Consider the following 18,336-nt stretch of genomic DNA (forward strand, 5'->3'; position numbering starts at 1 on the left):
AAGACACTGGGACCAAAGCGAATAGAAAAAACAAATGATCAGACAACAAAGGAAGAAAAAAGTATTTTATTCAGAATTTATTAATTGGAATATGTCAGCTTTTGGAAATGTGCATCTGTGATATTTTGCATGTAAGTTTCAATTTTTCTAGTATTGCTGCATGCTGAGTCTGACTTCTTGAGGTAACTTTCCAGTTCAGTATTTTGCCTTCATATCTGTTGTGTCATGTGTTTTTCATGTGTGATCAAGGTGCAGTATGCTGCTAGCGTGTAGCATTTGCAGCCCTTTTTGTTTTTTTTACGAGGTAGTGTATTGGTGTTTTAGAGCCTGTTGTAATTACAGTTCTGTCTTTCCACGCATAAGGTTGTGCTCGTCCTGTCCTGGTTTGGTAAGGTTATAAGTGTGTTTTTGCACAAGTTTGTGTATAGTGTTTTGCAGTGGAGAGATTGTGTGTCCGCACCTCTGACCCCCCCCCCCCCCCCCCCCACCGGAGTTATGAGAATTGAAACTACTAATTGTAGTGGACTTGAATTGAATAATTTCTGGGGGAGGGGGGGGTTTCATGATAGCATTGTGCTTATTATTTCAATCAGTTTTTCTGTACAAGTTTAGCTTCATTTGTCTTTATTTGAAATTTCAAAAATAAAAAAATTTCTAAAAATTGAATAATATTATCAATGGGGTGGAGCTGGGGTGGGGGGGGGCTATGATGGGGCGGGGCTAGGATGGTGCCCCACCAAATTGGTCTGCATAGGGCCCTGCACTTGCTAAGACCGGCCCTGCTACAGGGTTAACGGAAAAGAAAACAGCTTTCTCTGCAACAGTTTTAAAACACAGAACACTACCTGCTGGCCAAACAAGAGAAATACAGTGCATGAAAAAAATATTTAGTTATCTGGATTTATTTACTGCCTTTCTTATTCTTGCTGTACACCGCCTTGAGTGAATTCCTTAATTCACTCAAGGCGGTGTACAGCAAGAATAAGTCAAGCATAAGCAATAGACAATTACAACAGCAAAAATATTCAAACAACAGTACAAAGTATGGCAAAATATGCTATATTACAATGCCAACACAATACATCATAAAACATTTTAATAGACAGCATAAGGTGTATGCAAAGATGGAACATATAGATAGATAAGATAGAGTAACAGGAAGGAAAAATAAAAGGAACCAGTTAAAGAGAGTTGCAAAAGAGGTCAGAAAGGTGCTTGAACATTATCTTGGCTATTCACAGGCTTGAAAACCTCCTGTTTCATCACAGTATACATCTGTCTTGCTTATCCTTGGAGAACACATTCTACACACAGCAAACAGAACTGAAAGTCAGACAAAACAAAATGCCTCTACTGGAAAGATACTATTTTGCTACACAGATATAGAAACATAGAAAAACGACGGCAGATAAAGGCCAAACGGCCCATCCAGTCTGCCCATCCTCTGTAATCCCTAACTCTTCCTTTTCCTAAGCGACCCCACATGCTTATTCCATGCCTTTTTAAATTCTGACACAGTCCTCAACTCCACAACCTCCACCGGGAGGCCATTCCACACTTCCACCACCATTTCTGCGAAATAATACTTTCTTAGATTACTCCTAAGCCTGTTCCCTCTTAACTTCATCGTATGCCCCCTCATTTCAAAGCTTTCCTTCAGTTGAAAAAGGCTCACCACTTCTGCACATTAATGCCCTTGAGATATTTAAATGTCTCTATCATATCTCCTCTCTCCCAGTGTATACATGTTGAGGCTCATAAGCCTGTCCCTATATTTTTTGTGTTCAAGACCGCTTACTAAATTTGTAGCCGCCCTCCGGACCGACTCCATCCTGTTATTCACAAGACCTTGCACTGTCAATAGTAAATACTATCGAGATTTTTTTTTTTTGTTACATTTGTACCCCGCGCTTTCCCACTCATGGCAGGCTCAATGCGGCTTACATGGGGCAATGGAGGGTTAAGTGACTTGCCCAGAGTCACAAGGAGCTGCCTGTGCCTGAAGTGGGAATCGAACTCAGTTCCTCAGTTCCCCAGGACCAAAGTCCACCACCCTAACCACTAGGCCACTCCTCCACTCCACAGGATTTCTCTAGTGAATATACCTGCCTCACACAATTGCAGTTTACAGTTTTATTAGATTTAATATACTACATTACATAATACTATATCAAAGCAGTTTACAATAAAATTATTATAAAATAAATAAACAACTATATTATCAAGAAAATAACTTAACTTTGATAGAGCATCCTCTCTCTATCTAAACTGGCATATTATGGGACCATCAGCTTGCCTTTTAAACTAAGAAACTTTTTGAACAATTCCTGGCATGAAGCTATGATCAGTAGAAGGGATCATGTCCTCTTCTACTACTGTCACTTCAGCATAAAGATGTCTACCTGCATATGACAAGGGCCTGGTGTTCATAATCTGACGGGCTCTCATTGCTTGCTGCTGTCGTTCAAGCGCTGCTAACATGTCTCCTAAGTCTAGCTGTACTGGAGTTTTACTCTTCTTCCCAGATGCTTTTGACAAAGCTTCCTGTGAAATGGATACAGTTAATGCAATATAAATATACAGAAAAAAGACAATGATAAAATTTACTGTCATTTCCTAGCTGCAAAGAACTATAGTTGCCAGAATATAATTATCAGTCAACATGATAATGATTTCAAGACAAAGAATTTTTACATGCCTACCCCCTATTACAGGGTGCCTGTACTTGAGCGCATAAATTACTCCTGCCAGAATTCTGTGCCAAAAAAAAAAAAATTCTGCACAAAAGGTTTGCAAATTCTGCAAAATTCTGTACACAAAATGTGCAAATTCTGCAAGTGTGTCATAATTTAACCAATATTACAGCTCCTCGTACACAGATACCATCTATATTTTCCACATCCCCCTCCCAGCACCCATAGGATCTATATTTTTTTCCAGCCCTCCTCCCTGCACCCACAATTAGCATCCACCTTTACAGTCTCCTCCCTCCCACACACATAGCACCCATTTTTCTTTTTTTTACAGCGCCCTTCCCTGCACCCACAGGCCATTAATATTTTTTTTTCAGCCCACACCTGCATTCACCCATAAGATAGGAGCTGCATGGAAGTACCTCTTCAGGGCAAGAAAGAACCTCACTCTTTCCTGCCCGCTGCCACTGGGCTGGGCTGGTGCCGCCAAGGAGGTCAGAGGTGCCGCTGCTTTTTCCAAATGGCTGCCAAAATTTCCTGCAATAGTCTCACGAGATTACTGCTTGAAATCTCGGTGTTCATTTTGAAAAGGTGGCGGCATGAGCCTGAGAGGTGCAGCAGCAGGCAGGAAACAGTAGGGCTCTTTCCTGCCCCAAAGAGGTACTCCCATGCAGCTTACCCGCTTGAAGTCTCAGTGGTCATCTTGAAAATGTGGTGGCATGAGCCAGAGAGCAGAGGCAGCAGGCAGAAAAGAGTAGGGCTCTTTCCTGCCCCTGAAATCCATCAGGGTGTACTCAGATAGGCCTGGGAGGGCGGCAGGGGAGCCAGACAGCCTGCCTGCCTTTGCCACGGGCTAGGGAGGGCCCACTGAGGCTCAGGGAGGGCAGCAATCCAGTCAAGGAGCGCAGATTCTGTGCAAAATTGCGGAATGCTGTGCAATTGCCGGCAAGAGTAATAAATGACAGAAGCCCGCCTAAACATGACAGAACAGTGGGGTATTTAAGCCTGTAAAACTGTCTTAATTCTTGAAGTGAATTTCTCTAGCTTGGCTAGCAGGTGGTGCATGTTATATTTTAAGCTGTTACAAAGAACTGACTTTCCTTCTTTATATAACACAGAGAAAGGAGAAGTGTTGCAGTGATGTAACCAGCTTTTTAAAATGTTGTTGTTCTGGCCTCTGATTGGCCTGGAGTTGAAGTTACCCAGAAGTTACTGGTTTTGTCTTCAGTCTTAACCCGGAAGAAAAGAGAGTACATAAGTACATAAGTAATGCCACACTGGGAAAAGACCAAGGGTCCATCGAGCTCAGCATCCTATCCACGACAGCGGCCAAGGGCACCTGGCAAGCTTCCCAAACGTACAAACATTCTATACATGTTATTCCTGGGATTGTGGATTTTTTCCAAGTCCATTTAGTAGCCGTTTATGGACTTGTCCTTTAGAAAACTGTCTAACCCCTTATTAAATTCTGCCAAGCTAACCACCTTCACCACGTTCTCTGGCAACGAATTCCAGAGTTTAATTACGCGTTGGGTGAAGAAAGATTTTCTCTGATTTGTTTTAAATTTACTACACTGTAGTTTCATCGCATGCCCCCTAGTCCTAGTATTTTTGGAAAGCGTGAACAGACGCTTCACATCCACCTGTTCCACTTCACTCATTATTTTATATACCTCTATCATGTCTACTACTACTACTACTTAGCATTTCTATAGCGCTGCCAGTGTCTCCCCTTAGCCGTCTCTTCTCCAAGCTGAAAAGTCCTAGCCTCCTTAGTCTTTCCTCATACGGAAAGAGTAGGATCTCTTTGCTGAGGATCTGTGAACAGTTATACATCCTGATCTTCCCAGGTACTTTTTAGGAAGTAAACAAATGTTTAGATAGCTTTATAATTGATCCATATTTCAATTACCTGATATTGTTTGCCGATTGCACTTTTTCTGTTTATTGTTCAATTTTTTAAGACAATAAACAATTTTCAGTTTATTGCCTCTGTCTGGACTGATAAAGAATCCTGGTGGTTTGTGTGTTGGGTCTGTGAGTGCTTTCTGAGAACTGTGGGACCACTGGGAGTGTTGTCTCCAGTAACCAAGAAATCACTGGGGATAATTTGAGCGCGGAAGAGTCACCCAGAGGCGGTTGTGACCCAGTCGGTGGGAGGAGGGTGCTAGTGTATAGCACAAGCGGCAGGTAGAGGGCGGACCTGAGCTGTGCTAGGGATAGACAGAGGTGGCTGCGGGGTAACCCCAGGCGTGTGGCTAGATATTTCCTGCCAGGTATTTTATATTATATGTCATAATGGTTTAGCATGTAATTACTAGATGAACATCCACAGTGGAGGAGCATGAGTGGTACCAACATAAACATAGAATACTGTAAATTAAGTTCTTACGTGCCACATTTAGTTGCTAATATTTATGCCAGTCATAGAGCTAGTAGAACTGTTAACACCTAAATATAGACAAGTCAATGCCGACTTAAGCTAGTACTGTATAATAGAAAGTACATGCATAAATGTTATTACAGAACAGGCCAGTATCTGCTTACTCAGTATCTGCTTACTTATGGGATCTAACTGTGGCACCCAATCATAGAATTGTACAACTGTTTCAAATATTTGTTGCCAAAACATATCATGCAGCTCATTGAAAACTGGCCCTTAGACTCCACTGTTTTCCAACCGACTTTTTTAGCAGGTTGTTTTGTGCTGTACAAAGTCACAAAGATACCATCAATTCTAATTTCCAAAGCTGCTGGGTGTACTTTCTAACTAATCAGCTATACAAGCTAACAGTCTTACAAACCTGAAGCTTTTTCTGCTCCATGCTTATTTCAGAATATTCTTGAGCTGTGGCCCGTGCTGCAGCAAGTGCTTTCTTTTTCTGACTTTTTGCCCGTTTAGGTACAGAGGTTGTTATGGGTATCGGAGTCTGGACAATACTAATTGGAGAATTTTCAGGTAGATCATCCAGCTGAAGATATGAAAAAAATGTAGAAAAATGTTAAAGAATGCCTCCAGAAAAGAGGAGGAATTACCCAAAAATGAAAAGCATCCCTTGGGCTCAAATTCAAAATATTTCAGCACTAATGAAATGCATCGGAATGTTTCAACACAGCCCCCACTGCATGAGATTGCACTTATTTTATGTATTTATTTAATAGGATTTATTCAGCGCCTTTTTGAAAGAATTAAGAATAAATCAAACATAAGCAATAAACAAATATAGCAATAAAATATTCAAATAATACAAAGTATGGCATAGTATACTACTTTATATCTCACTAAAGGGAAATTCCAAAACCCAAAAACAAATATTTCTATCTACCCAACCAGGTTTGGAAGTACTAAATATGTATAGGAATGTAACCCACCTTAAGACTCTAAAATCCACAATCGGGATTTAAACTTATTACCAACCGAGAACCTCAAACCACCTCATGGGAACCTTAATGCTACTTGTGCCTGGTTCACCACTCTACCGAGGAGTAGGTTACTATCATTGGTTCAAGTGCGGGGGAGTAGAGAAAAACAACCAACCGAAAAAACTCAATCTAATTTGAGAAAACCGGATGGTTTAAAAACTCTTGACCCCCGACACTGACATACCAAAAAAGAGCCAAAAAGTAGGTAAACCACCCCTATTCAAAAATACCAACCCCCCATGGTGCACCTTCATAACACCCTGGTCCTATAAACCCCTTATATTGGATCTTAAGTAAAGGGTAATTTCAGTTGCTTAATAATGAACCCGTTCTCAAAAAGTCCAACGTCACTTATCTGGTCGTAGTGAATCCATGGAAGAAAAGCACAAAGAAAGGCACGAAGTTAGACACGCGAGGTGTCATTGGTAACTGAACAATTGAGTACCATCTCCAGTGTGGACTATTTGCAGCCTGGTTTGACGTTTCTTTTGAGCCCTGGATTCACTACGACCAGATAAGTGACGTTGGACTTTTTGAGAACGGGTTCATTATTAAGCAACTGAAATTACCCTTTACTTAAGATCCAATATAAGGGGTTTATAGGACCAGGGTGTTATGAAGGTGCACCATGGGGGGTTGGTATTTTTGAATAGGGGTGGTTTACCTACTTTTTGGCTCTTTTTTGGTATGTCAGTGTCGGGGGTCAAGAGTTTTTAAACCATCCGGTTTTCTCAAATTAGATTGAGTTTTTTCGGTTGGTTGTTTTTCTCTACTCCCCCGCACTTGAACCAATGATAGTAACCTACTCCTCGGTAGAGTGGTGAACCAGGCACAAGTAGCATTAAGGTTCCCATGAGGTGGTTTGAGGTTCTCGGTTGGTAATAAGTTTAAATCCCGATTGTGGATTTTAGAGTCTTAAGGTGGGTTACATTCCTATACATATTTAGTACTTCCAAACCTGGTTGGGTAGATAGAAATAGTATACTACTTACAATGTCAACACAATACTTGATGAAGCATTTTAATTGACAGCGTAGGCAGCGCATTCATTAAAATACTTGTCAGCTCTAAAACAACTGACATGCATACAATCAATATAATGCAGCTCCTTGGGCTGCACTTCTGTTTCTGCATGCCAGTGCTCTAATTTTTCATGGTTGTTGGGGAAACCTACAAAGATATACTATGGAGAATAATGTATGTATAAAAACATATCTATGCATGCACACACACACATTTATCGTAAAAAAAAAGTGTCAGTGGCCTGAACAGCACTGCCTTGACAAAAGACCAACTGAGAGAATACTGAAGTGTTCAGCAGAATTTGCCAATGTGCATACTATGTCAGCTGCTGCACTCAATATTACTTCTGTGGCCCTGAAAAACTGAAACGAGGTACATTATAGACAAATTGTACATTTTCCTCATGGGAAAAAACTCTAATGGGCAGCAATGAAGTACAGTGGATCCTCTCATTTCTTTTGTACTCTCCAAGGTAGCAGCTGCTACAGGAGCCAAGAACAGGAGGAAAAATTCTAGACCTTTTCCATAGTGGAGAGCATGATCTGGTGCAGGAAGTAATGGTGCTGAGGCCGCTTGATAACAGTGATCATAATATGATCAGATTTGATATCAGCTCTGGAGTAACTAGTTGTCATAGAGGGGCATAATCGAACGGGGTGCACAAGTTTTTCTGAGGGCGTCTTCGCAGGACGTCCCCGCAAAGGGGCGGGGAAACCTGTATTATCGAAACAAGATGGGCGGCCATCTTTCGTTTCGATAATACAGTCGGGGACGCCCAAATCTCAACATTTAGGTCGACTTTAGAGATGGTCGACATAAATGTTGAGATGGTCGTCCCTGGTTTTCATGACGGAAAGCAGTTGGGGACGCCCAAAATCGGTTTTCGATTATGCTGATTTGGGCGACCCTGAGAGAAGGGCGCCCATCTCCCGATTTGTGTCAAAAGATGGGCGCCCTTCACTTTTGAAAATAAGCCTGATAGTGTACAAACCCTTTTCCCATAGTCTTAAACTGAAATTTTCTCTAGAAATAGGCATTTTTCCCATAATTTAAAATGAAACCTTTTCTAGAGGTAGAAACTAAACAGCCAAAAACTTTTGTTCTAAAAGGCAGTTATTTTCTGTTCCTTGGCTGCTGGAGAGGTAGCACATCCAGCAACCTCAACTAAGTGTTAATTAAGGTGTGGGGAAGTAGAATACTTGCATAGGTTGCTGAGTCAGCTTCAAAGACCCTGTTTAAAAAAGGCCCCTTAGATTCAAAACTATATAAAGAGGAAAGGTCCCACTGAACTTTCTTTCTGAGAAGTTCCGAGAGAAGAGGACATTTCTCTGGTAAGTGAACACTATTTTGCTTTGTGCTTTGGGAACTTAAAGATTGGGGTTTAAAGGAGGACTTGTAGGTTAGTGATAGGCAAAATAAAAATATAAAAAGCAAATTTTATCAACTAATCTCCATAGTCTTTTCCACTTAGTTTTAAAAACTTTGTACAACAGCATTAACAGATAGAATCTAGCAGGCACTGCAGGATCTAGTTTAGTCTTCCCACCCACCCCTAGGACAACTCTTCATTTATAGTCCGTTATTACCCTAATTACAAGGAGTGCTCTTACAGAGTTTTAAATACATTTCATTACCATCATGAGATTGAAGGGGGGCAGACTCAGGAAAAATGTCAGGAAGTACTTTTTCACGGAGAGAGTGGTGGATGCTTGGAATGCCCTCCCGTGGGAGGTGGTGGAGATGAAAACGGTAACAGAATTCAAACATGCGTGGGATAAACATAAAGGAATCCTGCTCAGAAGGAATGTATCCTTGGGAGCTTAGCCGAGTTTAGGGGCAGAGCCGGTGGTGGGAGTCGGGGATAGTGCTGGGCAGACTTATACGGTTTGTGCCAGAGCTGGTGGTTGGGAGGCGGGGATAGTCTGGCCAGACTTATACGGTCTGTGCCCTGAAGAGGACAGGTACAAATAAAAAGTAGCACATATGAATTTATCTTGTTGGGCAGACTGGATGGACCATGCAGGTCTTTTTCTGCCGTCATCTACTATATGTTACTATATTTCATTACCATCTAAGAAGCAAACACTAAATAAATCATACAATATACTATATAAACTAAAAGACACTTTTATATTAGGCTAATATCCTTAATACTGTAGCAAGTTTTAAATTATTGGAAAAACTCAAAAACACTAAGATGGAGTCAGCAGTCCAGCAGCAAGAGGGATGCTATCCAGTCTTTTGCATTGAGTGTCACATGTATGATTATCTCCCAGTTGGTGAGATGTCATATGTGTGTACCCGATGCAAAGAGCTCCTAGCTCTCAGAGAACGTGTCCGTTCTCTTGAGGCTAGAGTAGCAGACTTGGTGGAGCTGAAGGAGACAGAGAGGTACAAAGAGGAGACCTACAGGGATGTTGTAGAGAAGTCCCACCTCCAGTCTGGTAGCCCCTATGCTACCTTGGAGGAGGAAGGGAGGTCTCCTAGAAGGAGAGCATCACCCTGGTGAAGTAGGAAGTACTCCTGTAGACAGGACCTGCCCACCAGGGGATGTACTATCCTCTCGCACCGAGGATATGTCTCCAAGTGCTGCCCGGGAGGGAAACATTAGGACATCTGTTGTAGTTGGTGATTCGATCATTAGACATACAGATAGCTGGGTAGCTGGTGGACACGAGGATCACCTGGTGACTTGCCTGCCTGGTGCGAAGGTGGCGGACTTCAAGCGTCACCTAGATAGGATTTTAGATAGTGCTGGGGAGGAGCCGGCTGTCTTGGTACATACAGGTACCAATGACATAGGAAAATGTGGGAAAGAGGTTCTGGAAGCCAAATTTAGGCTCGTAGATAGAAAGCTCAAATCCAGATCCTCTAGGGTAGCATTTTCTGAAATGCTACCCGTTCCATGCGCAGGGCCCAAGAGAGACAGGCAGAGCTCCAGAGTCTCAATGTGTGAATGAGACGATGGTGCAGGGAGGAGGGTTTTAGATTTGTTAGGAACTGGGCAACATTCTGGGGAAGGGGGAGCCTATTCCGAAAGGATGGGCTCCACCTGAACCAGGGTGGGACCAGGCTGCTGGTATCGGCATTTAAAAAGGAGACAGAGCAGCTTTTAAACTAGAAACAGGGGGAAGGCCGACAGTCGCTCAAAAGCGCATGGTTCGGGATAAGGTATCTTTCAAAGATATCACCAAAACAGGGAAGATAGGGTATCCTGATAGTGAGGTTGCAAAAGAGAACGTAGAAGATCAGGTGTCCTTAAATACAAATAAAAATCAGACAAAAGATTGCAAATTAATACTGTCAAGTACTAAGCATCATATAAACAGGAACAAACAACCTAGTTTGAAATGTCTACATGCGAGCCTAAGAAATAAGATGGGAGAGTTAGAATATATTGCACTAAATTAAAAATTAGATATAATAGGCATCTCTGAGACCTGGTGGAAGGAGAATAACCAGTGGGATACTGTCATACCAGGGTACAAATTATATCGTAGTGATAGGGTGGATCGAATTGGTGGAGGGATAGCATTGTATATTAACGAGAGTCTTGAATCAAAAAGATTGAAAATTCTGCAGGAAACAAAACACTTCTTAGAATCACTGTGGATTGAAATTCCTTGTGTAAAGGGGAAAAGGATAGTGATAAGAGTGTACTACCGTCCGCCTGGCCAGGATGAACAGGCAGATGCAGAAATGTTAAAGGAAATTAGGGACGCAAACAAACTGGGCAACACAATAATAATGGGTGATTTCAATTACCCTGATATTGACTGGGTAAACGTAACATTGGGGCACGTTAGGGAGGTAAAATTCCTTGATGAAATCAAGGGCAGCTTTATGGAGTAGCTAGTACAGGAGCCGACGAGAGAAGGAAAATTTCTAGACCTAGTCCTTAGTGGAGCGCATGATCTGGTGCAGGAGGTAATGGTGCTGGGGCCGCTTGATAACAGTGATCATAATATGATTGGATTTGATATTAGTTTTGATGTATACACAGGAAATCAAATACATTAGCGTTTAACTTTCAAAAAGGAGACTATGATAAAATGAGAAGAACGGTGAAAAAAAAAAAACCAGAGGAGCGGCTGCGAGGGTCAAAAATTTACATCCGGCGTGGATACTGTTCAAAAACACCATCCTGGAAGCCCAGGCGAAATATATTCCGCATATTAAAAAATGAGGGAGGAAGACCAAACGACAGCCAGTGTGGTTAAAAAGCAAGGTGAAGGAAGCTATTAGATCTAAAAGAAAATCCTTCAGAAAATGGAAGAAGGAACCGACTGAAAATAATAAGAAACAGCATAAGGAATGTCAAGTCAAATGCAAAGCACTGATAAGGAAGGCTTAGAGGGACATTGAAAAAAAGATTGCGTTGGAGGCAAAAACACATAGTAAAAAGTTTTTTAGGTATATTAAAAGTAGGAAGCCAGTAAAAGAATCGGTTGGACCGCTAAATGACCTAGGACTAAAAGGGGCAATCAGGGAAGACAAAGCTTTAGCGGAGAGATTAAATGAATTCTTTGCTTCGGTCTTCACCGAGGAAGATTTGGGTGGGATACTGGTGCCGGAAATGGTATTCGAAGTTGACGAGTCAGAGAAATTTAATGAATTCTCTGTAAACCTGGAGGATGTAATGGGGCAGTTCTACAAACTTAAGAGTAGCAAATCTCCTGGACTGGATGGTATTCATCCCAGAGTACTGATAGAACTGAAAAATGAGCCTGCGGAGCTATTGTTAGTAATATGTAATTAATCCTTAAAATCGAGCGTGGTACTCGAAGATTGGAGGGTGGCCAATGTAACACCAATTTTTAAAAAAGGTTCCAGAGGAGATCCAGGAAATTATAGACCAGTGAGTCTGATGTTGGTGCTGGGCAAAATAGTAGAGACTATTATTAAGAACAAAATTACAGAGCATATTCAAAAGCATTGATTAATGAGACAAAACATGGATTTAGTGAAGGGAAATCTTGCCTCACAAATCTACTACATTTCTTTAAAGGAGTGAACAAACATCTGGCTAAAGGTGAGCCGGTTGATATTGTGTATCTAGATTTCCAGAAGGCATTTGACAAAGTACCTCATGAATGACTCCAGAGGAAATTGGAGAGTCATGGGATAGGAGGTAGTGTTCTATTGTGGATTAAAAACTGATTGAAAGATAGAAAACTGAGAGTAGGGTTAAATGGTCAGTATTCTCGATGGAGAAGGGTAGTTAGTGGGGTTCCCCAGGGGTCTGTGCTGGGACCACTGCTTTTTAACATATTTATAAATGACCTAGCGATGGGAGTAACTAGTGAGGTAATTAAATTTGCCAACGACACAAAGTTATTCAAAGTCGTTAAACCGCGGGAGGATTGTGGAAAAATTACAAGAGGACCTTAAGAGACTAGGCATCTAAATGGCAGATGACGTTTAATATGAGCATGTGCAAAGCGATACCGGTGGGAAAGAGGAACCCGAATTATAGCTACGTCATGCAAGGTTCTATATTAGGAGTCACCGATCAGGAAAGGGATCTAGGTGTCATTGTCGATATGTTGAAACCTTCTGCCCAGTGTGCTGCTGCAGCTAAGAAAGCAAATAGAACATTAGGTATTATTAGGAAAGGAATGGAAAACAAAAATGAGGAGATTATGTCGTCTTTGTATCACTCCATGGTGCGACAATGCCTCGAATACTGTGGGCAATTCTGGTCACTGCATTAGAATTAGAAAAGGTACAGAAAAGGGCAATGAAACTGATAAAGGGGATGGGACAACTTCCCTATGAGGAAAGGCTAAAGCGGCTAGGGCTCTTCAGCTTGGAGAAGAGATGGCTGAGGGGAGAAATGATAGAGGTCTATAAAATGATGAGTGGAGTGGAACGGGTAGATGTGAATCGCTTGTTTACTATTTCCAAAATACTAGGACTAGGGGGGCAAGTAATGAAGCTAAAAAGTAGTAAATTTAAAACACATCAGAGAAAATATTTTTTCACTCAACGTGTAATTAAACTCTGGAATTCGTTGCCAGAGAATGTGGTAAAAACAGTTAAGAGGGCTGAAAAAAGTTTGGATAATTTCCTAAAAGAAAAGACCATACGCCATTATTAAGATGGACTTGGGGAAAATCCACTGCAGCAGCAGCAGCAGCAGCAGCAGAGAAAAGCAACAAGGCAGGTCACAGGTAGAGTCTGTGACTCTCTGCTATTGCCTGTGACCTGTGGAAGAAAATGTTGGTGCATAGTACACGTTTAATGCACTATGAACAGTATTACATAACATTACAGTTTTCATTTGGCACCGGACTGCACCACTGTGCACTACTAATGCTATGGCTATGCTTGGTGTCAAATATGAGGATTTGTTTTGTGTGTGTGTGTGTGTGTGTGTGTGTGTGTGTGTGTGTGTGTGTGTGTGTGTGTGTGTGTGTGTGATTGGAAAGTGAAGATATTCCCAGATAATGAGGATACTTCTAGATGTGGATTGCTATTTCCATCAGCTTTGGCATGGGAGTAAGCTCCGTTCAATCATTCTCTATCAGCTGACTGAACGTGGGAGCAAGCTCTACCTGTACCTCAACACACTGCAGGCTTTTACCCAAGGTGTGTAGCAGCACAAGCCAAAAGGAACGCACCATAGGTGCACCTTTGTGCAGCGACTGGTGTGACACACATAGGGCCTTCGGACTTTTTGAAATCTAGTTTTATTATTAAGTGTATTGATTGTTAGTGAGTTTTATCTATTGGGTGAAAATGGGCAAGCTGTTGGCTTGTATGTTATGCTTTTTTCTTTTGTTGAATTGAATTGGAATCATTGACTATTGGCTTTTGAAAACAATTTACCATTTTCCATTAGATCTTTAACTGATCCTTACAATGTTAATAGAATTCTAGTTAGTGATGATAGGAGACCTAAAGGGGCATAATCGAACGGAAACGTCTATCTCCATGGGCGTTTATCTCCGAGAACGGGTCCGTGAAGGGGCGGACCGAACTGTATTTTCGCAAAAAATAGACGTCCATGTTTTATTCGACAATTTGTGAGGTGGGCGTTTTTGTTTTTCAGCGATAACGGAAAATGAAAGCGCCCAGCTCAAAAACGAATAACTCCAAGACATTTATTCGTGGGAGGGGCCAGGATTCGTAGTGCACTGGTCCCCCTCACATGCCAGGACACCAACTGGGCACCCTAGGGGGCACTTCTACAAAAACAAAAAAAAAGGTAAAAGAGCTCCCAGGTGCATAGCACCCTTCCCTTGTGTGTTGAGCCCCCCAAATCCCCCTCAAAACCCACTGCCCACAAGTCTACACCATTACTATAGCCCTAAGGGGTGAAGGGGGGCACCTACATGTGGGTACAGTGGGTTTGGGGGGGCGGTTTGGAGGGCTCCCATTTACCAGCACAAGTGTAACAGGTGGGGGGGGGGATGGGCCTGGGTCCACCTGCCTGAAGTCCACTGCACCCCCTAATAACTGCTCCAGTGACCTGCATACTGCTGCCAGGGAGGTGGGTATGACATTTGAGGGTGAAAATAAAAAGTTGTGAAACGGCATATTTTGTGGTGGGAGGGGGTTTGTGACCACTGGGGGAGTCAGGGGAGGTCATCCCCGATTCCCTCCATTGGTCATTTGGTCATTTAGGGCACTTATTGGGGCCTTATTCGTGGAAAAACAGGGTCCAGGAAAAGTGCCCTAAATTCTCGCTACAAACGCATATTTTTTTTCCATTATCGGCGAAAGGCGCCCATCTCTGATCGGCCGATAACCATGCCCCAGTTCCGGCTTCACCACGCCTTCGACACGCCCCCATCAACTTTGTCCGCATCCGCGACGGAGTGCAGTTGAAAAAGTCCAAATTCGGCTTTCGATTATACCGCTTTATTCGTTTTTGTGAGATAAACGTCTATCTCCCGATTTGGGTCACAATATAGGCGTTTTTCTATTTCGATTATAAGCAGGCTAGTGAAGTTATTTTAAATAATTATTGCAAACCCAGATTCAAACATCAACTTAAGAAGTAGATGAATCCAAAATTTGAAATATGTGAATTACAACCAATTCAAAAAAACTCCTCATTTTTATGCAATTTTGTAAATGCACGTTCAATTCGTAATAAATCCCATTTGTTAAGAGACTGGCTGGAAGAACTCCAGCCAGGCTGCTTGTTCTTAACAGAAACAAGGCTTTCTTCCTCCTCTAACCAGAGGGTAAGAGAGGAAGGGGAACAGCCTTAATTTATCTAGAAACATTTACAGTAACTTTACTAGAGTCACTAGTCACTCTGGAATTAGAAATTTTCTCCTGTGAAATAGTGCAAAAATAGTGGATGGTTTAGTTTGTTTACAGTTAAATGAATATCTTGTTAAATATAATATTTTACACTACTCACAGTCTCAAAGACTCCTCAATATGTACTCTGTTTTATTGTCCCCCAGTCTTGTGGGTTACAGCAAGGGATAAGTTCTCAAATTTAGATTTTAAAAATTCACTTCAATCCCAATTTAATCTTTTAATTGGAAATATTAACTTACATTTGGAGAATAACAATAATTCTAATGTGAGATACCAGCATGATTTCCTAACTGCTTTGAATTATACTATACCTAACTCCTCAGCTACTCATATAAGGGGTCATCAGTTGGATTTGTTTGCTTACTCTAATATTGTTGCTAAAATGTCTGAAAAACTGCATCAGATTCCAGTAGACTGAATTTGATCCACCTTCTCTTTGGTTGATTGGTCTGAGTTTAATTCTTTATATTTAAAATACTCTAAAACTTTTTGTATTTTAGATCAATGACCAACCAATTTGATGGTCAACCCTCCTCCTAATTTTTTAACTATGCTTTTTAAATTGGTACAAAATACTCTTCTTAATGGGCAATTTCCAGTTAATTTAGGGGAAATAATAATTACTCTAAATATTAAAAATAAGGGTTCAAGCTCATTATGTTCAAATTATAGGCCAGTTCCATCTATTCCCCTTTTTGCAAAAATAGTGGAAGGTTTAGTTTGTTTACAGTTAAATGAATAACTGTTAAATATAATATTTTACACTACTCACAGTTGGGATTTCATTCCTGACAGTACAGAATCAGTATTGGTGTCTATTGTAGATAAAGGAAGGTCTTTGTTATGTAAAAAATCACAGAGCTCTTATTCTTCAGTTTCACCTTTCCTCTGCTTTTGATTTGGTCGATCATGAAATATTACTTTATGAATTTGATAGGATTAGAATTGTTGTTGATGTACTGAACTGGGGCTTTTTGTCAGCGAGATCTTACAGGATTAAGCAGAACAATACCTTTTCTGTGAATTGGTCTAATCCGTGTGGTGTTCCACAGGGTTCTCCTCTGTTTCCTATGCTTTTTAATATCTATTTACTTTGGATAGGGAATTAGCAGGTAAGTTTTTTTTTTTGTACCCACAGTTATGCTGATGACACCACTGTCCTTATTCCAATATTTGACTATTTGGACTCCATTACATCTTCTGTTCAAAGCTGTATATCTACTATTGGTGCTTGGATGTTAAATTATAAGCTTAAACTGAATTCAGATAAGACCAAATTTTTGCTTTTGGATAATAATCCTGATCCTCTGATTGATAATATTATTGTTGACAAAGAAAAATACTATCACCTTGTATCATGATTTTAGGAGTGTTGACCAATCTCCGTCATTAATGTCACATGTTAACTCTTTAGTGAAGATTAATTTTTCTCTTGAGGAATCTAAGAACTAGAAAATTCTTTGAAATAGTTCAATTTAAACTACTTGTTCAAGCCCTGATTTTGTCAAAACTAGATTAATGTAACTTAATCTTCTTAGTCACATCAAAACAATCTTCTTCGTTTAAAAATGATTCAGAATACAGAAGTTAGGTTAATATATTCCTTGTGAAAATATGATAGGATTACTAAATCTTATATAGAATTACATTGGTTGCCTGTAGGCCAGAATTAGGTTTAAGTTCTCCTGTTTTTTATTTCAAGTACTACAGGGAGAAAGTCCAGCATACTTACATAAGTACATAAGTATTGCCACATTGGGACAGACCAAAGGTCCATCAAGCCCAGTATCATGTTTCTAACAGTGGCCAATCCAGGTCATAAATACCTCGCAAGATCCCGAAAAATGTCAATACATTTTATGCTGCTTATTCCAGAAATAAGCAGTAGATTTTCCCTAAGTCAATTTAATAATCGTCTATGAACTTTTTCTTTAGGAAGCCATCCAGACCTTTTTTAAACCCTGTTAAGCTAACCACCTTTACCACATTCGCTGGTAAAGAATTCCAGACTTTAATTACACGTTGAGTGAAGAAACAACAAACATTTTTTCCGATTAGTATTAAATGTACTACTTTGTAGCTTCATCGCATGCCCCCTAGTCCTAGTATTTTTGGAAAGCGTAAACAAATGATTCATGTCTACCCATTCCACTCCACTCATTATTTTATAGACCGTTCTCATATCTCCCCTCGGTCGTCTTTTCACCAAGCTGAAGAGTTCTAGACGCTTCAGCCTTTCCTCACAGGGAAGTCGTCCCATCCCCTTTATCATTTTCATTGCCCTTCTCTGTAACTTTTCTAATTCCACTATATCTTTTTTGAGATGCGGAGACCAGAATTGAACACAATATTCGAGGTGCAGTCGCACCATGGCGCGATACAAAGGCATTATAACGTCCTCACTTTTGTTTTCCATTCCTTTCCTAATAATACCTAACATTCTATTTGCGTTCTTAGCTGCAGCAGCACACTGGGCAGAAGGTTTCAACATATCATCAACGACAACACCTAGATCCCTTTCTTGGTCTGTGAGTCCTAACGTGGAACATTGCATGAAGTAGCTATAATTCGGGTTCCTCTTTCCCACATGCATCTCTTTGACTTGCACATATTAAACGTCACCTGCCATTTAGATGTCCAGTCTCCCAGTCTCATAAGGTCCACTTGTAATTTTTCATAATCCTCTCACAATTTAACAACTTTGAATAACTTTGTGTCGTCAGCAAATTTAATTACCTCACTAGTTACTCCCATCTCTAGATCATTTATAAATATGTTTATTATTAGGATTTATTTACCGCCTTTTTGAAGGAATTCACTCAAGGCGGTGTACAGTAAGAATAGATCAAACATGAGCAATAGACAATTACAGCAGTAAAAATATTCAGAAACAATACAAAGTATGGCATGGTATACT

At 40.8% G+C, this 18,336-nt stretch overlaps 1 protein-coding gene across 1 annotated transcript in view; it reads right to left on the minus strand.

Annotated features, from left to right (window-relative positions):
• Window positions 1-18,336, minus strand: part of SECISBP2L (SECIS binding protein 2 like) — a 137,065-nt gene that overhangs the window by 51,167 nt on the left and 67,562 nt on the right. The window contains exons 10-11 of the mRNA XM_030189561.1: window positions 5,498-5,665; window positions 2,403-2,544 (exon numbers count right to left, since the gene is read on the minus strand). Coding sequence (XP_030045421.1) covers window positions 2,403-2,544; window positions 5,498-5,665 — 310 coding nt within the window. The remainder of the gene's footprint in view (window positions 1-2,402; window positions 2,545-5,497; window positions 5,666-18,336) is intronic.

Source organism: Microcaecilia unicolor, chromosome 1, assembly GCF_901765095.1.
Source record: "Microcaecilia unicolor chromosome 1, aMicUni1.1, whole genome shotgun sequence".
Classification (NCBI taxonomy): Eukaryota; Metazoa; Chordata; class Amphibia; order Gymnophiona; family Siphonopidae; genus Microcaecilia; species Microcaecilia unicolor.